The sequence below is a fragment of the Equus przewalskii genome, chromosome 13 (genome assembly GCF_037783145.1).
Source record: "Equus przewalskii isolate Varuska chromosome 13, EquPr2, whole genome shotgun sequence".
Classification (NCBI taxonomy): Eukaryota; Metazoa; Chordata; class Mammalia; order Perissodactyla; family Equidae; genus Equus; species Equus przewalskii.
Window position 1 is genome coordinate 87,324,986 of NC_091843.1, and position 19,872 is coordinate 87,344,857.

General features: G+C 47.0%; 1 protein-coding gene across 1 annotated transcript; it reads right to left on the minus strand.

The window, feature by feature from the left end:
* Nucleotides 1–9,219: 9,219 nt before the first annotated feature.
* F2RL1 (F2R like trypsin receptor 1) lies at nucleotides 9,220–18,777 on the minus strand. The gene is made up of 2 exons (XM_070569795.1): nucleotides 18,484–18,777; nucleotides 9,220–11,555 (listed from the first exon to the last, which is right to left on the minus strand). The coding sequence occupies exons 1-2, from the start codon at nucleotides 18,563–18,565 to the stop codon at nucleotides 10,444–10,446; spliced, it is 1,194 nt and encodes a 397-aa protein (XP_070425896.1). The 5' UTR covers nucleotides 18,566–18,777; the 3' UTR covers nucleotides 9,220–10,443.
* Nucleotides 18,778–19,872: the final 1,095 nt, after the last annotated feature.

The window sequence follows — 19,872 nt, forward strand, 5'->3', positions numbered from 1 at the left end:
TTGGGGATACACCAGGGAGGGGAGAGGACTGTGGTAAACTGGAGAGCCCATCCCTTCTGAAGGCTGGGGACTGCTCTCCGGACCCAGGTGATTGTAGCTCAGAGCCCCCAGAGCTTCCAACATTTTTAGAAAAAGCCAGAAATCCTAATTTTTGAGAACTCCTGGATTTTAAGACTACAACTCAAAAAACAAAAGACAAAAAAACAACCAAAAATAAACAAACACGCAGACATTAAGCTGCAGGCCGGTCCGAACAGGCGAGCCAGCTGAGCCCAGCGGCCTTGGACTCCTGCTCTCTGCTGTGTATTTTGAACCAGCTCCCTCCTCCCTCAGTCTGACATTCCACCCTTGCTTGTCTTTCTTCTTTCTCCTCTAGTTAGTTGATAGTATTTTATTCTATTTTATGGGTATCCTCGGCTATCACTTTAAATCCTACCTGGGACAGAGCAGAGTATAAAGAAACTGACTGCAGGCCATCTCCCCTAGATGACATATCAGCACGGCAAACCCCACGGCACGTGGACTGCATCTGTCATTGTCACTCCCTCGCCCCTCCCTCCTCTAGTCCAGGCGGGACCCTCCTGTTTGCTTTCTGATCAATAGCGATACCCCACTCACCCAACCGCATAAACCGGAAACGCGAGTGTCAGGCTATTTCGGGTCCCTCCTCCTCTCATTCAATCCTTTGCGAGGTGTTACCTCCTTCTTCCATTCCCTCCCACTCCCTGCTCACCAATTCCAGCACATGGTCCAGGCCTCTGCCATGTCAGGGCTGAATCACCGTAAGAGACCCGACTCAGCTTCTGCACCCACTGTTGTCTTCTTCAAAGCCAGCCTCCCCCAGCTGCCAGGGTGCACACCTGACCCCTCCCTGCCTTCTCCTCATGCAGAGTCGCCACCATCTCTGGGTTAAACCTAAGCTGGGCGAGGAGCTCCGGCCCTCCCACCGCCCCATCTGGCCCGCACTCAGCACTCAGCTCCGGGGACGCCAGGTGCTCGGCGCAGGCACCAGTCCTCCAAGGAGGCCTCCGGGAGCCCCTCGGCGACCTGGAACGCCCCACGGGCCCTCCTGGTGCTCCCACATCCTCACGCTTTCTTCTCTCCGGGTACGGTAAGTGGACTAAACGAAAATAATAGCAGCTAACATTCATCATACTCTGGCCAAGTACCATTCTAGGCAATTTAAATGTATTCATTCATTTCGTCCTCAAAAATCTTATGAGGAATTATTAGCCTCGTTTTACAGCCCATGAAGCTGAGGCACAGAGAGGTTACGGAGCTTTCTCCAAGTCGCCACGGAGATGGAGTGAGGATTTGAACCTCGGGCATCTGACTCCAGAGCGCTGGCGCTTCACGGCTAGGAGGCGCTGGTGGGAGGGTGTGTCTCCAGCAGTTTCTTCCGAGACTCTGCTCTTCCCACTACTTACTCAGATTTATGGGCTCTAAGTCATAAATTACGGTTCTGCCTGCTTTCCCTCCCGGGAGATAAGGAGATTCGGCCGCACCCTGAGTCTGGACTCGCGGCCACCAAGGCTTCCTCAGACAGTGTTGCGTCCCAGCCAGTCTCCACCCACTGAGATCAAGATAAGAGCCTTCTCCTTACTTCATCTTCCCAGAAGCCAGCTTCAAGGTTAAAAAAAAAAAAAAAAGTTTGGTGGAAGATTCTTGTTTCCAAATCTAGTATTTGAAGTTGGGGGGTGGGAGTGGGGTGGGTTTCAGGCCACCAGGTAAGGGTTGGGGTTGGGGTTGGGAAGGGCCACAAGGCCAGAGAGTGGCTCCGCTGAGGCTTCCTCTCTAAAAGGTGCCCTTGGCCACAAAGGAGAGAGAGACAGAGACAGAGGGAGCGAGCAGCCTGGCGGCAGCTCAGCCCTGGAGTTCTGATAGGTCCATCACCCTGCAGTTTCCTTCTGGCTCCTGGAACCATGCTGGCCTCCTGCTGACTCTCCTCTCACCTTGAGAAATTCAGATTTCCTGTTCCCATCCAGGCCGAAGGATCCAGCAGAACCTTCAAGGTGGCGCTCGGCCTCCCTAGACCTGCCCAAGAGATTTAACTTAATTTTGCTCATCTTCCCAGATGTCACTTTAAGATCACTCTGGAGAAGACACAGCAGCCGTTTGTGCTCCCCTTCCTTGGACCGGCCAGCGCAGGGCATGCCTGGGCCATCAGCCCTGGACCTCAGGTCGCCATTCAAAAGAAGAGAGAGGTCAGGAAATGTCCGATATACACGACAATATCTTGACAGAAAGAACTCCAGGATAGGTCCTGAACACTGAAACATCTCCTTTCTAAAATAAGATTATTTCCCACCTGAAAACAAAAATTAAGAGAACCCAGACTGTAGAGTTGTAGAGTGATGGACATTCTGGGGAGATCAGAACGAACGTGCAGGAGCAGAAGGCACAGGGGACATGTCCGCACTCCGGCTAAGGATGAATCCTATCCGAGCAGAATTCCCAGGCACAGCCACCCAGGTCCCGACGGTGGCCTCGGGTCCTGTTCTCCCCTGTCCTCAGGAACATGTTAAGATCACCGTGAGGCAGCCACCACATAGAAGAGCAAAGTGAGAAGAATTTCAATATTTCTGGTTGCTTCCCATAAGTGTGAAATGAACAGGTGTACAACCGGAGTTCCTGGTCAGCACACCTTTGACTCCCATAGCACGCTTTCTAAATTGCCAGTGGAATGCAATTGACCAAATCCAGACTGGGGGAAAATCTACAAACAACCTGTTTCTTCATCAAATACATTGTAAGGGGGAGAAAAGATAAATTAAGAGACTTAAAAGACATTAACCAATTGTGATGTGTGAGCTTTATTTGGATTCTGATTTTCTTTTAAAGAAAAAAAGAAACCAATTTCAACATATGAGACAAGTGGAAATTTGAACTGACAGGATATTTGATATAAAGGGATGAGGATGTTAGGCTGGTTAATTTTAAAAAACTGCAGATGAGAAGCAGGCTCTGAGGACTGGAATTTGCTTGCTCTTTGAGAGATATTTGCATTTGCGAAGGAAGGGGGGATGACCTTGTAGCGACCTGAAATTGGCCACCCCAGGATATGTCTCTTTGGCATCGGGATTGTTTTGGGCTGATTGCTTTCGATAAACTGGGACAGGGAAGGAGGCTCTGGGGAATGGAACTTGCCCTTGTTGGGGGACATTTACATTTGTAAGGTAAATCTCTATCTGTAAAAGGTGCCTCCCTCTCTGTACCAGGAAGAAGAAGAGAGATGACCTTATCCCTAGAAACTCTTAATGGGGAAGGCAAGAACTTAAGTTGGTTGCTGTCTGGCAAGCTCATGTAACTGATTTAGGGTGGTGGCTTCTAACCTTTCTAACCTTTACTTAATCCGATTTGATTCTTGTCTAAAAGTCATAGGATCACCCACCCAATGACCAGACCCCACCTGCACTGATACCATTTTAACTTTTTTTCATGTTCTTTCCTTTGTCTTGTAAAGAGATGACTCACATACCCATGCCTTATAAAATTAGCCCTAACCCTCAACTCCCGGCAGCAGCAGCGGCTCTGCCTGCCCATGGGTCCTGTCCCCATGCTATTCCACACTATTCTCTAAATAAAAGAGCACTACTGCCAGATCTTAAGAGTCTAAGAAATCTTTCTTTCGACGACTCTGCTCACCGACCCCGCATCATAAAGGAATTGCTTTTTTTTTAAGGTATGATTTTAAAATTTCTTTGAGAGTCACTGAAACATTTACAAGTGAAATCATATGGTTTCTTGGATTTGCTTCACAATGAGGGGGATGGGAAGTGGATGGGGTAGAATTGAACAAGGGTTGATGGTTGATGGGAACATGGACCTTCCTTATACAGTTCCGTTGACTTCTGTGTGGGTACAAAATCCTCCATAATTAAGTTTTTTAAAAGTAAAAAACCCCCACAATTCTAGTTTTAATTGATAGAAACTACCATTGGAATAAATACCATAATTTCCCTCCTTTCCCTGCAATTTTTTTAAACCATAAATTCTGATAAATCAGTTGTATTTTTAACAAAGTCTCCCATCTACAAAAATCTTTAGTTGGAGGGGAATCTGCCTGTCACCAATAAGAACTAGGCACAGCCCCTCCCAGTGACCATTCTGAGCTCTCAGAGAGCTCGGAGCACAAGGTTTGGCTAAAACTGCTTTCTTAGGATTAGGTAATTAAGTCTTCCCAATGCTAAATAGAAGCTATAATTAAATGCTTTTGCAGACTGAAGTCATTCACCCCAGGCTACATGGTGAATTTGGGGGGGTGGGGTGGGTGGGCTCAGACCTGAGCCAAGATCTGCCAATGCTGATTCCTCATTGGCAGGTGAGCTGGCCAGGGCCCAGGACTCAGACTCCAAGCTCTTAGGTACCAGCTGTAGTGGCAGCAGCCATGCCCTCATATTCTCTAGAGAACTTTCTAGAACAAAGGATGTTCCAAATGGAACTGAAGTTTTCTGCAGCCCACCCAGAAGAATAATTTAGGTTTCCTCTCAGAGACAATACAAAAAGAAATGGGACCAAATGTCCTCAAGGCCAGCATCTTTCAAATGTTACTGCCTTAGTCATGAAGAATGGCAGGAAAAAAAGGTGCCCAAAATATAAAGTAAATAAAGGAGGAAAGACATAGCTTCATGTCTTCGAAGATTCTCAGCCCTGCATGATTATTACACCCAAAATTTTTGAAGTTTAGATTGGCAAATATTTAAGACTGTGAAAACTTAATGTTTGCAAGAGACACACTGTGGACAGGTATGTAAACTGGTGTACCATCATGGTCAAAATTACACATGCCCTTTGGCCCAGAAATTCTACCTCTAGAATTACAGTATATCCAAAGATGCTCCCACCATCAGTATCTTCCTCTCTACTGAATCACTCCCATCACCATATTCTGCAGATAACAGAATCACTCTCATTGCCTCTCTGGTCTCACATTCCTCTGCTCCCTTTCGCAATTAAACTTGCTGTGCGGGATCAGCTATCATCACCATGTCTACTTCCCTACTTGGGATTCTTTCCTGAACACACCCCATTGTGGCTTCTTATCCCCACTACCACTGAGACTGGTGGCTTGTCAAGGTCACCAGTGTTCTTTATGTGGTAAGATCCCGTGGTCACTTCTCTGTTCTCATCTCAGTTGACCTCTCAGTAATTTCCACACGATTACCACTCTCTCCTTTACGCTCGTGGCTTCCCTGACAGCATATTCTCTGGACTTCATTCCTGCCCCAGTGGCCAGTCATTCTCAGTCTTTTACAGTCTCTTTTTCTGCTCAAAAAGTTATAAGTGCCAAAGCCTTTGTCCCAGGCCCCCTTCTCTTCACCTATATTCTCTTCTCTAGGGCATCTCACCCAGTCCTTTGCTTGAAAAGTGCTAGTGATATGTCAAGGACTCAAATCACTATATCCAGCCCTGATCACCACTAAAACAAACAAACAAACAAAACACCCCAACCTCAGATATCCAAATGTCCTACTCAACAGATCTACTCGGATGTCTAACAGGCATCTCAAATTCAAGATGTCATGGCCAAAGTAGAACTCTTGACTTTCAACCTCCAAACTTGCTCACTCCTAATTATTTCACCATCACCCATCAAGAAAAAAAACTAGGCATGATCTTTTATTCCTTGATTCCTCTTTTCCTCACATCTGTTGACTTTACCTCCAAAACATAGCCCAAATTAGTCCCCTTCTCTTCATCCCTACACCCCAACCAAGCCAATATCATCTCTTGCTTGGATTGCTGGAATTTCCTAACTGTCCTTGCTTCCCCTCTTGCTCTTCTAAAATCTGGATACCACAGTAGCCAGTGACTTTGTAAATTATCAGTAAGCAGTCTATACAGAAACTGGAATATAATGATGTTCACCTGAAATTTACACAGTGTTATAAACCCATGTGACCTCAATAAAATAAAAATAAAATAAAAAATAAGTTACCAGTAAAACCACCATATGACGTCCCACCTAGAATGGAAGCCAAGCTGCTCAGTCTCTTATAGATCCCTTCGGTTACCCAGCACCTGCCCATCTCTCCAGCCTGCCTACTCACACTCTCCCCATCACCCACTCCCATAAAGCCCTTGCTGGGGATTCCCCCAGGGCTGGTTCTTTCTTATCTTTTATGCTGAAACTTAAATTTCACCTGGCTAGAAACCTTCCCTGATCCCCTAATAGAAAATACTCAGAATTTACTCTTTCTTAGAATTGACTACTATTAGATATTTTTCTTATTTTCAGTCTCTGTCCGATTAGAAAGCAAACTCCGTAAGAACAGGGTTTTTGTCTATTTTGTTCTCCACAATATCCCTGACTGCCTTGAACATGACTCGGCTCATAGTGCGTGCTGGAGAATATTGAATGAACAAGTATGTAAGATGCAGAAGGATATTCACTCAAAAATTGCTTGCATAGTGTTACAAGTATAGCAAAACAAACAAACCCTGGACACTACCTAAAAGCTAGAGGATCAATTCCTCATAGTATATCCATACAGGGGATACAGTCATTTAAAATAATGAGGTCAATCTATAAAAGCTGAAAGGGAAATAATGTCCAAGCTGTGTTCACATACATCCTGTGGAAGCCAGCTTCCAACATGGCCCCCGATGATCCTCGACTCCTGGTATTTATGCTCTTCTGTAGTCTTCTCCCAAATTGAGCTGCAGCCGGTCTGTGTGACCAATAGGGTATGGTGGAGACGACGGTGTGTCACTTCTGAGGCGAGGTTCTGAAGGGCATCACAGCTTCCCCCTTGTTCTCTTGGATCCCTTTCTGGGTGAAGCCAAGCTTTGTGTTATGAGGTCACTCAGGCAGTCTGCGGTGAGGCCACATGGAGAGGAACTGGGCCTCCTTGCCAACAGCAAGCGCCAACTTGCCAGCCCTGTGAGGGAACCACACTGGAAGGGGGTCCTCTGGCCGCAGTCAAGCCTTCAGATGACTGTGACCTTATGAGATCCCGAGCCAGAAGCATCTGGTTAAAGTTCTTGGAATTCATGACTCACAGGAACTGTGCAAGTTCGTGAATGTTCACTGCTGGTTTAAGGCACCAGGTTTTGAGGTAATCGGCTATGCACAATACAACTAATACATAGTATCACTCTTCTTGAACTTTCAAAAAGCACACAGGTACACATGCTTCTTCATGCATAGAAAATATCTCAAAGTATACATACACATAGGGAGTAACCCGGCCCTGACACAGGTGGTAGGGAGGGGCTATGTTCACTTTTCAGGATATGAACCTGTAGTCTCAGATTTATTTACAAGGAGAACCATTTCTTACTTTTATAATTCTGAAGTTTATTATTTTTAAAAATATAAGCAAAACAGTATTTTTTTTAAATTTTTTTCCTTTTTCTCCCCAAAGCCCCCCGGTACATAGTTGTATATTCTTCATTGTGGGTCCTTCTAGTTGTGGCACGTGGGACACTGCCTCAGCGTGGTTCGATGAGCAGTGCCATGTCTGCGCCCAGGATTCGAACCAACGAAACACTTGGCCACCTGCAGCGGAGCGCGCGAACTTAACCACTCGGCCATGGGGCCAGCCCCCAAAATGGCATTAAAAGAGATAAATCACAATAGTGGCGCTTCCTAAGCCTTCTTTCCTTCGTGTTTTTCTTGACTTTCTCCCACTCTCAAGACCTGGCTTTGGAATAGGCTGTTCTTTAAATGCTTTTAAGTAGCCCAAACACTAGAGGATTGATTCTGTTTTTTATTGAAATACTGATTTCACAAACATCAATCCCATGACTAGAAGGCTGTAAGGTAGGAACCCGATTTAATCATTTGCATTTATTAAGGCAATAATGTTGCACTAACGGTTTGTGGGATGAACAAATAAAACACTCATGCTGCTGCTGGGCGCCACTGTCTTGCCTAGAGCTGGTGATGGAGCCCGCAGGCTTGAGCTGTGGTTTCTGCAGGAAGTGGCCCATAACTCTGGTTGTGCCTACTTTCTCACCAGTAAAGATTGACACTGGGAAATATTCCATAGGTTGATCAACTGGTAGAGGCAAGGGCAGCCCCTATCCAAACCACAGAATTCTTCATACTCTCCCCCAATAAAGGCATTTCCAAAGTGTGGTCTGGGGGACTCCAGTTATTCACGTTTAAGTCGAACAACCATCTCAGCGATGTTGTAAGGAGGGAATAAAATGGAGCACTTGACCCCTCAGGGTTTGCTTTATTTCTTCAGAATTGGGGGGAGGGGGACTAGGCACAGGCCTTCGACTAGCATGGAATGAGGAACTTCTTTTTTTAAGACGACATCCAAACTCTGCAGCACAAACCCAGTTTCGATCCATGAGACCAGGGGCAGCAGTGACAAACTGTACCTTCGATTCGGTAATATGTCCCAGTCCTCTCAAGGGCCTCTGAAGGGTTAGAGTTATAGGAACAAAGCTGTCATCACTCAGCTATGCATACTGATGAGATGAGAGCCCCAGGATTTATGAAACCTTGACCACCAGGAAATTAATTACATCTGAAACTGCTGCTGCAAACAACCCGTGACACAGAAGGAATAGCCCAGTGAAACAACTCCAGGCAGGTTGGGTTAGCATTGTCCCGCTCAGCGGACGCAAACCCACATTCGCTTTCAAAGTAAGAGAGCCCTCATTCAGCAAATCGGGCCAGCAGAGTGCAAAATATTCACATTTTCAGACCGCGTAGAAAAATCAGACCACATTTTAAGAGTGGATGAATACTTATGAAATTTCTAAGTCTTATAAAACTTTCAAAAGCTTATCTAAGGAGGGGCTGGCCTGGTGGTGTAGTGGTTAAGTTTGCACACTCCACATCGGTGGCCCAGAGTTCACGGGTTTGGATCCCAGGCACAGACCTACACACCGCTCATCAAGCCATGCTGTGGCGGCATCCCACATACAAAATAAAGGAGGAGTGGCACAGATGTTAGCTCAGGGACAATCTTCCTCAAGCAAAAAGAGAAAGATTGGCAACAGATGTTAGCTCGGGGCCAATCTTCCTCAGGGGGGGAAAAAAAAAAAGAAGGTCAACCTATAGATGCAGGCATGGAAAGAATCCTAAAACATAGTTAAATGAAAAACGATTGTCACAGAGCAATATGTACAGTATGGCGGGCCTATGTAAAACATAAAGTGTACGCATCACATCGTTTCTTGTTAGAAGAGTAATGTATTGCTTCCCATCTCCCTCCCCCTCCTGCAAAAACAAGAAACAAAACACACGCAATTCAGAAATAAGTTGTAAAAAAAAAGCCATGTGTTATTTATAAATCATACAATAAAATAATTATTTTAAAAAGTCACAAATACAACAGTTGTATAGTCAGCTTGGATTCAAGTCCCTCTTAAATACATTGCAAATCAATCTATTTCAGTGTTCTTTTCCAAACAGATGTGGTTCAAACCCAGTGAAGTCTTTATAATTTCATACTTAAGCGAATGAAACTGACAATAAATAGTCCAAAAATAATTTTTTTTAAATACTAAACGGTAAATGTTACTCTGAGTTACAAAACAGCATGTTACTCAGACTACCTGAAGATTTCACCAAAGTCAGTAAAAAAGTTACACAACATTTGTATTTCCACATTTAAAATCCTCATTGTGTTTTCCTTGATGTGATAATGACACATACAAAAGCTCAAAGGATTAATAAAGACGTAATTGAAAGTCCTGATAAGTCAATAAACAGATTTCATTACAAGCTGAACATCACAGAGAAACAGAGCCCTTCTTTGATTCTCTTCAACAGCTACTACAGCACATTGTGGAGTGAAAGCAGCTCCCAGCCGAGCGGTTCTCCAGCCTCGGTGTGCCAGAGCATCAGGCAGACTTGTGAACATGCAGGTTCCTGGGCTCTGTTCCCAGACTCTGAGCTCTCATTCCTGAGTCTGACAAACCTGCATTTTTTAACAAGATCCACAATGATTTCGATGAGGGGACCAAGACCCCAACTGACCATTCACATTCTACTGTTCAATCCTAACTCTGCCATTGGTTGGAAACCTGACTCTGGGTACCTCCTTCACCTCTTTAATTTCCTCATCTGTAAAGTCAGTCAACTGAACCGACCATCCCTGAGGGCTCTTAAGCCCTAACAAGGCTGTGATTGACCCCAGATATAAAAGAATTGGAGTTTCAGCTAAGAACTTAGTCTTCATGCCAAGACTAGTTCATGCAAGTCACTGGGTTTCTGTCTTGTCACCACCTTCAGAAAAGTCCGCTTCTATCAGCTCTGTTTCTGGGAGCATCTGAGTAGAGGAATTCTGAAAGTGACATCTATGTGAACTTGGGGGACTTTCCTCATGCAAACAAGGAAGCTTCCAGCAATCCTGAGAGGTGCTGCAGATACCTGGTATGTGGTGGACCTGCTCGGCTAGGAAACAATGGAAACATCCCCATAACACCAAGCAGCCTCCAGATCATCCTGCAAAACTTCTGTGGGAGGAGCTGGACAACTCAGTAGGAGGTTTTCACGCTGGTTGAACTCGAAGAGTAAGAGCTGGACTTCCTGGAGAATTTCTTTGATGTGAGAGATACTTGCATCTGCTTTACTGTACGGACGCTCCGACAAAGGAGAGCGTTCTTTGCATGATTCCTAAAGTCTTGGGAAACAAAGTAATAGACAAAGGGATCGATGCAGCTGTTGAGGGTGGAGAGGCAGAGGGCTGCAATGTACAGGGCATAGACGTGGCTCTGGCTCCAGTTTTTAATCAGGAAATAATGCACCACAAGCAGAAGGTTACTAGGAGTGAAGCAGATCAGGTACATGGCCAGGACGGTGACAATAAGTTTGATGGCTCTCTGCTTCTTCTTTCCCGAGTTTTCATCTACAGTCGAAGATCGAAGTGTTCTGATCATCAGCACATAGGCAGAGGCCGTGAGGAAGGCTGGGAACAGGAAGACCCCGATGGCCAGAGAGAGGAAATAATTGAACATGTCCCCCACCAACACCTCCTTAGGCAAAACATCATGACAGGTGGTGATGTTCAGGGCTGGAATGTAGACGGTCTGCTTCACGACATACAAAGGAATGGTAACCAGCAGAATCAGCAGCCATATTCCCAAAGAGACACCGATGGCGATGTTTGCCTTCTTCCTGGGGTGCACCATGGGGTTCACGATGACCCAGTATCTCTGCACGCTGAGGCAGGTCATGAAGAGAATGGAACAGTACATGTTGCCATAGAAAAAGCCAATGAGTACCTTGCAAAGGGATTCCCCGTAAATCCAGTTGTTGCCATGTATGTGATAGGCAATCTTCAAAGGGAACCAGATAACAGAAAGGAGGTCTGCCAAGGCCAGGTTGGCCATGTAAACCACAGCGGGGTGCCTCTTCCTGGTTCGGAAAAGGAAAACCCACAGGGCCATGCCATTACTTGGCAAACCAATCACAAATACAATTGTGTAGACAAGTGGAAGAAAGACAGTAGTCAGCTTTCCCGTGAGGACGGAGACAGAAAATTCATCCACGGAGAAGCCTGGTTCCACTGTAACTCCTTTCCCGGTGACGTGAGCGGGGCTTTCAGCCTTACCAATGAGGCTCCTTCCTTTAGAGAGTCTATTGGTTCCTGTACAAGAAAGAGAGGGCAGACAAGGTCATTCAGAAATCACCGCTTCAGCAGTAATGCTGGCTTGTTCAAATAAAAGTACTTTAGATAAAGACAGGAGGAACACACAAACCGCTTACAGGGGCTTTCTTTGGGTGATGGGATTATTGGGATTCTTGTCTGGTCTTGTTTGTTTGTTTTTTAGAATAAGCATTTTTTTTTAACTGGAGGGTGGTGGGGTACCTGTGGAATATAACACTGGTTTCTATGAATCTAGGGAAAACTGACAATATTTCCATTTATTTTTACTAACCGTCCACATTCCTTAGTTCCCAACTGTTCTTACAACGACCATCCATCTCACTCTGGCCAGGAGACAGGATCCGCCTGGCCTATCAGTCACTCCCTATCTCACAGGCTGACACAGGGAGAGCCCCAGGAGCACCAGGGACATTCCGTCTCCACCCAGAAGGACTGCCTGAGGCAGGGAGGGACACGCTTGCTTCTGTGTGGGCCTCTTGCAGACGCTCCCATGGAGGCCAGCTGGCAGGCAAGCCTTCTGGTCTTAAGATCACTGATGGCTGGGTACACCAATGACAAATCTGTGTTCTGACTTGCAAGCAAGTACCAAGACAAGCTCTGACAATTTACGCTCCCATCCCCATATCACGAACTAAACTTTTGAAACCACCAACAAATCAGCGGCATACATTCAGTGTTCACAGACCTGCAGAAGAAAGTGAGGGACAAATTGAGGACACTGAAGGATCTTACTTAATTCTGAGGCAGTAGGCCTTCATTGAGCAGAGAAAACAGGGCAAACTGCCAAACAGTATGCCAGGGAGGATGTCAAACCTGCTCAGGAGTTTGTCATCATTTCTCTGCTTAGTCATCACCTTTTCCTCTTCCAGCTTTGCACCCGGGTTCAGCAGGATTACTGCCTCTCCTAGGCCTTTCCTATTAAGAGCTAACAGGGGTTAGCCTGGGTAGACGATTAGAAGGTGTAGAGATCAATACTTTACTTTTCACTTAGTGTTGTGGGGTGAAAGGTGACCCCTAAAAGAGATGTCCATGTCCTGATCCCTAGAATCTATGATCATTATCTTATTTAGAAAAGGGTCTCTGGAGCCAGCCCTCAGGGCCTAGTGGTTAAGTTCGGTGCGCTCTACTTCGGTGGCCCAGGCTTGGTTCCCAATCATGGAACCACATCACTCTTCTGTCAGTAGCCATGCTGGGGCAGGGGCTCACATAGAAGAACTGGAAAGACCTACAACTAGAATATACAACTATGCACTGGGGCTTTGGGGAGGAAAAAAAAAAAGAGAGGAAGATTGGCAACAGATGTTAGCTCAGGGCGAATCTTTCCCAGCCAAAAAAAAAAAAAAAAAGAGCCCTGGAAAAGGGTCTTTGTAGATGTAATTAAGGATCTTGAGATGAGAAGACATCCTGGATTACCCAGGTGGGCCCTAAGTCCAATGACAAGTGTCCTTATAAGAGAAGGCAGAGGGAAACGTGAGAGAGACAGAAGAGAAGACAGAGAGGAGAAAGCAATGTGAAAATGGAGGCAGAGATTGGAGCAAGGCCAAGGACCAAGCCAAGGACCAGAAGCTGGAGGGGGTGAGGAATGATTCTCCCCTTGAGACCTCAGAGGTGCCCACACCTCGAGATCGGACTTCTGGCCTCCAGAACTGTGAGAGAATAAATTTCTGTGGTTTTAAGTCACGTTTGTGGCAATTTGTTACGGCACACGAGACTAACACTTAGGGCAGACCTACCTCGTGTTCCAATTTCTTTAAAATTTTTTTTCAAAGAACAAATTTTTTTTTTAATAAAAATAATATTCCTACATATTACTGTGCTCTTCAAATACTTGACTATAACCTGCAGTAAGAAACATATTCTGTATGGCAACCTCGTTCCAATACATATGTCCATAATGGAAAAAAAAAGTTTCACAAAATAATAGTCACCCTTCTATGCAGGGTACATTCTGATACTTTCTATTGTATTCTATTCCATTCTTATAAAAAGCCAGTCATCACCCTCCTCATTGATTTTGTGACCCACCTATGTGTTTTTCAAAACCAGTTAGCAGGTGACCAATTTTGAAGCACCCCAACAGGACAGCACTTACAGATGGGTGAGCTACTGAAATATTTTAGGGAATACTGAAATATTTTAAGATAAAATTGTACCTGGGTTTATTTCAAAATAATACTGGGATTGGAACCCCGAGACACTGCTGGTGGGAATGTAAAATGGTGCAGTCACTGTGGAAAACAGTCTGGCAGTCCCTCAAATGGCTAAACAGAGTTGCCACACGACCCGGCAATTACACTCCTAAATGTCTACTCAAGACAAAGGAAAACACGTCCACACAAAAACTTGTATGTGAACGTTCAGAGCAGCACCATTCACAAGAGCCCCAAAGTGGAAATACTCCAAATGTCCATCAACTGACGTTGTATATGCACACAACGGAGTATTATTTGGCAATAAAAGGAAATGAAGTACTGACAGGTACTACAACATGGATGAACCTGGAAAAGACTACGCTAAGTAAAAGAAGGCAGTCACAAAGGAACATGTGTTGTCTGATTCCATTTATATTAAATGTCCTGATTAGGCAAATCCAGACGAAAAGTAGATTTGTGGTTGCCAGGAGCTGGGGAATGGGCAGATTGGGGGGTAAAGGCAAAGGGCTGGGGGGTGTTCTTTTGGGGGAATGAAAATATTCTCAAGTTGACTGTGGTGCTGGATATATAACTCTGTGAATAATCTAAAAGTCACTGAATTATGTGGTATGCAAATCATGTCTTAAGAAAGATGCTAAAGAGTCACAAAGAGGAGGGCAGGAATAGGCTGGGGTGTAATTATGGAAGCTGAGCGAGGGGCACATGGGATTCACGATAATATTTTACTTTCATTTGTTTACAATTTTCCATAAAAACAAGCACATGCCAGGTCAGGAAAGTTTATGTAAAGAGAGATCAAAATCTGCTTTAAATAAGACTACTAAAATGTAAAAGGAAAAAAAGAGAAGAAATACCAAAAAAAAAAGAGAGAGAGAGAGAGAAAGGAAGAGAGGGAGAGAGAAAGAAAGAAACATTTCCTGAGAATATTCCAACATACAATCGTGACTGGTCTCAGTCAAAAATACTGTTCATGTTAACTGTGCTTGTTGTAGCAGCCGCAGTGCACACAAGCAGCATGCTGCTTACGTTTTAAGATATGACACTGAGAAATGTCGAGATGCTGCTCAAAGGAGCCTGAAGCCCTGTCAGCAGAGCACCTAGACTTTCCCCCCTACAGTGTCCTATACCACTCACAGAACTCGCCTAGGACCAGTGCTGTCCTGGTTCCCAACTGTCTAACCAGGTAGCATCATTCCTATTTCATAGGGTGGAGAAGAAAGTAAAGGCACATATGAAGTTTAACACATATAAAGTATCTGGCTGCAAAAGCATCCCCATTTGGGGGCTGTAATAGACAATACTGCCCAAGTACCAAGAATACACACACCCACAGATGCTCAAAGCAGCACCCCTTGCCCCAATTACAAACAGGAAAGAGGCACTGTTCCCCAGCCCCCATTCCTAACTTACCCCCTCCCCAGCACAGTCCCTAGCATTCATAGGAGACGCTACACCATTCAATAAATATCAAAATGGAAAGATAGTCACAACATACTGGCACGGACCTAGCACTGCTCATCAAGCCATGCTGTGGCAGCATCCCACATAAAATAGAGGAAGATTGGCACCGAGTTTAGCTCAGGGCCAATCTTCCTCACACACACACAAAAAATTGTTAAGACAACGTACAGTACGGTCCTTCTAATGTTATAAAATATATATTTGTGCAGAGAGGTCTGTTAAGATTGCAGGGGGCAGAGAATGGGGAATTTCATTTTTTCAGACCCTTCTAATTTGTACAATTTTGAAAAAAAGTACGTAAAACTTTTAATTTTAAAAACACCACTTGTCCTTTGTTATTTTAAGTATCTTCCCGCAGCCGACGGAACCCACCAACTCTACTGTGGAGCCGAGTATTTTTGTGTTAACTCTCTACTGGTATCCTCTTCTCTACTCTCCCCTCACCCCCAGCTTTCTTGTGCTCCTGACCTTTGGGAGCACAGACTGAAAAATAAAAAGCTTCAGTGGCTGGCCCCCTCCCTGGGTACACTTCGTCATTGTCATGGGTTCTTTCAGGAGGACTGTTTTCCTCTCAACACTTGCCCAGCTAATAAAGCTATAAGAAAGTCAAACACAGACTCCACTAAGACATCACCAACGAGGTTAATTAGTAACTACAGGACAAGCAAGGGGACCCAATACAAATTGAAAGTCCCATCTTCATGTTCGCTACAGTGTTCTCTCTTATCAAAAAAACACTGGAAATATCCTCTTGTGTCCATCAACAGAGGACCAATCTAAAAATTATGATACATCCTCCTATAACATATTTTAGAGTCATTAAAAGTGTTTTATATTTACTGACATGCTACTGATGTTTATATAATCCCAAACTTATATAAAAAGATTTTCTGGATTTTTCAACAGATATTCTACGCACGGATTATGAAAGCATGGGAGAGGATACAGATCAAAATGTTAGCAGGGGTTACTTTGGGTACTGAGGTGATTTGTTTAAACTCCCCCCTCCTCCCTTTTTCGGCTTATTTTTCCTCTGTAGTGATCACATATCACTTGTATAATTAAAAACCAATTACAAAGAGAACAGAAATTTCAGTCTCCAAAAGAAAAATGGAATGACGGCATCACTGGGGGCCTCCCTGGCCTGTGACACAGTAGAAAGACAGAAGTACCTGAAACAAGCTGACTTAAGTGCCAAATGGCCATGGATCTGTGAGGTCACTGGGCAAGTGCCCTCAGTTCATTCTTCAGTTGGTGTTTACTGAGGTCCTTTAGATAACGAGACTGTGCTGGACCGAGACGATGGCGAAGACACCAGGGCCCCTGGCCTCCCAGACTATATCATCCAGTGGGGAGACCGAGTAACACATTTACACCAACAATTATCAATTACTGTTGCGATGGGAAAGAAAGCAGGGGCCATGAGGAGTGTTTTCCTTGCCCGGCACCAATTCAACGGCCCGTCTGTAAAATGAGGCAGTTGTACTCCAGGCTGAGGTTCCTGCCATGAGACAGTCTTTTGGGGTGAGACCTTTGGGAAGAAAAATCAAACCAAATATCTGCCCTGTAGCAAACTGAGGGGCACTCCTGGGCGTCAGGCTGAAAGGGGAGGAGCAAAACGGCGCCGAGGGGCAGACGAACTCTGGTGATGCCGGATTTCTTAAAATCAACCTAGTTTCAAGCTGGGAGGAAGCTCCATCTACCTCAAGTCTCACCATGACTTAGCCAACCCTTTAGTAAAGTTAACAGCAAAGGAATACAAGTCTGCAGAGAGAGAGAAAACCCAAGGTGCAATGTTACATAGTTCTGGTTAACAAGTAATTTGATTTTTTTGCTGTTAAATCAAGCTCACCTCATACCCCAGGAATCGCCCCAGCCCCGGCTCCTCACTTTGTAAATAAACAAGAACAATCCGAGTACTCAGGGCTGGCTTCCTACAGGAATCGTCTGAATCCTAAAAGCGTTCAATCACCTACACCCACACAATTTTTTAACGCTGTTTGCACATGCTAAGTTTTGCTGCTGAATTTTACGTTTCCAACTTTAAAAGAGAAAGGCAAATGGAGAAGTGTTCACCAGTTTCAATACTTTCCGGAAATAAATGCCTTTTCTGATGCTGACCAACAAAATGTATACAGTGGTGCTGTTTTCAAGCATACAGCATAACAGCCTATTCTCTAACTCCAGGGGCAAAAGAATCATATTCGTCGATCCAATTCAAATTCCCAGTGATGCGCTCTTTTTACGATATCTTTATGAAGAGGATAAAAGTGAGAAACTGCCTTTTACAGCAGGTCTGCAAATCTCGCATGGAAATTAAAACTTCCCTTTTAAGGCCACCGTGGCTGCCCCAAACCGCGGGGGGTCGGTTAGCATCACAGAAGCGCGATGCCGGACCAAACCTCCTCCACGCCCCCAGAGGCCTGCTCAGGCCCGGCAGGTTCCATCCCGGCAGGGCAGGTTCGAGCACCCCCGGGGCAGCCGCCCGCGCATCTGGCACCGCGCACAAGCCGGCCCCCGCCCGGGTCTGCGCCCGGGGCTGACGGCCTCCGGCCTACACACCTGAGTGGCTGCCAGCGCACGCTCCCTGTGCTGTGCAAGGGCCCGAACCCCAGGGCCCTAAGGTCACCCGGTCGAATGCGAGGCAGGGTCCAAGAAGTTCCATTCGAAAACCCGCGTAACGCCCAACTGCGGGCCTAGAACTCGAGGCCGAGCGCGCGTTTCCCCGAGAAGCCAGCGGGCCGCCCCTCCACCACGCCAGGGGAGCTGCGGGCCCCGGCCGGGTCGCGAACGCCGTGGGCCGACCCCAAAGAGGGGTCTCGCAGGTAGAAGGGGTCGCAAAAAGCGAGGTAGAAGGTTCCAGGCGCGGACTCCCACCCACTCCACCCCGCCCCGGAGCCATCGCCTCGCTAACTGCAGAGGTCCCGCGGGGCCAGCCCGGAGGACGTCGCCAGGGTGCCTGAAAAGCTCCTTAATGACTCGGTGTTTGCAAAGAAACCACCCCGGGGTAGGGGGAGGCTGAGCCCTCCCGGGACTCGCGAGCTCTCCGTTCCCTCCTCTTCCTCTCCGCCGACTTCTGCCTCCTGCGGCTGTCCCAGCTGGATGCTCCCCGGCGCAGGGAGCCCCCAGCAAAGCCGCCGAGCGGAGGCTGCGGGTTGCAGCGAGGCGGTGGCGGCGGCGGCAGCAGAACACCCTTCGCGCACCTGCCCCGCCTCCACCTCCTGCCAGTGGTGCCCGGGTCCCCGGGCCCCCGCTCCCTGGTGGCACGAGACCCCCTAGGCCAAGTTCCTCACCTGGGAGGGTGCGATTGCAGGAGGCAGAGGCCGCCAGCAGGATGGCGACCCCCAGCAGCCACGCTGCGCTCGGGCGTCGCATCCTTCCAGCAGCCCCGACGCCCGACGGGCGCGCACTTCGCCGCCACCGATCCGAAACTCAGAGTGCTCTCGCCGCGGAGACAGAGCCACCCTCCCACCCGCCCCTATTTGGAGCCTCTGCGGTCGCCTCCCCAGAGTCGCACAAGTTTCAGTGAAACCCGAGCCGCTCGACGCACCTGCGCGAGGCCTCGCCCCTGGGCGGGCCCCCCCCCCGCGAGGCCCCGCCCCCTCGACCAGCCGGGGCTCGGGCCCCGCCCCCCGCCACCAAGCTGGGCGCCCGCGCCGGGCCTCCAGGCTCCGGGCGCCCAGCTGCTTCCCCGAGGCTGCGGGAGCCGCCCGAGGGCGGGGTTGGGCGGGTCAAGTGGCTGTGTTGGAATGCAAATGTCAGGGGAGCTCGGATCTCAGGGTCATCCTGGCGTGGGCAACGCCTAGAACTACCTTTCACCTTTAACTGCTCCTGGGGAGTCAGTGTCTTCCATCGCCCTCCCTGCCTTTTCCCATGTGGCCAAAAGCCAGACTCAGGCTCACTGCGCTTATCGTCGTAATCGGTAGAGGCTTCCCGGTGTAATGGGCACTGTGGGATGAGGGGGCAGTTTGTAATCTGCAGAGGCAGATAGACAGCTGCGGGCACCAACGGTGGGGAGCAGGGGTCTGGGATTCAGTTTCTGCTCTGCTGGTAACTAGCTGCGACCTCGAACAAACCTCCTCACCCCCTTCTAGGCCCATTTCCTCGTCTGCGAGGCGGCGGGGAGAAAACAGTGGGAACAGTTAAGTTCCAAGAGCTCATGATTTAGGAGCCTTGTCCAGTTTAATCCCTACGACAGCGCGCGCTGTAAGTATGATTATTATTCCCATTTTACAGACGAGGAAATGGAGCTCAGAAAGGTTGGATAAATTGCCCACAGTCACATGGTTTATAGACACTGTTTGTAAATGTTCACCACATTTAAACTTTAGTCTGTGATTGCCACTTTCTTCTGTCAGTCACTGCGCTACAAACGCTTCCACCGAGGTCTCCTCGGCTTTGGGATCCCATAGTCTAAAGACACTGAGACCGGACAGGGTGCATGGGGCCTTCAGGATATTGGTAATGTCTTCCTTTTTACTTGCTTTAAAAAGGTAAAATAAAGTTTACTGTTATCCATTTAAACTTTGGGTGGTGGAGGAGCAGAAAAAAGACAGGGTGTTGTCTTCAGATATTTGAAGGATTAGCGTGTAGAAGGTAGACGCTTTCTGAGTAGCTCCAGAGCAGAAATAGGTGGAAGCCACAGCGGCAGGCTGATTTGGCTCAATGTAGAAACAGATTTC

Bases quoted from the DNA above. Each gene is read 5' to 3' on its own strand.
- F2RL1 (XM_070569795.1), bottom strand. From the start codon at position 18,565: ATGCGACGCCCGAGCGCAGCGTGGCTGCTGGGGGTCGCCATCCTGCTG. The intron at 11,556-18,483 runs GTGAGGAACTTG...TTTCTTGTACAG, and splicing joins CTGCAATCGCACCCTCCCAG to GAACCAATAGACTCTCTAAA.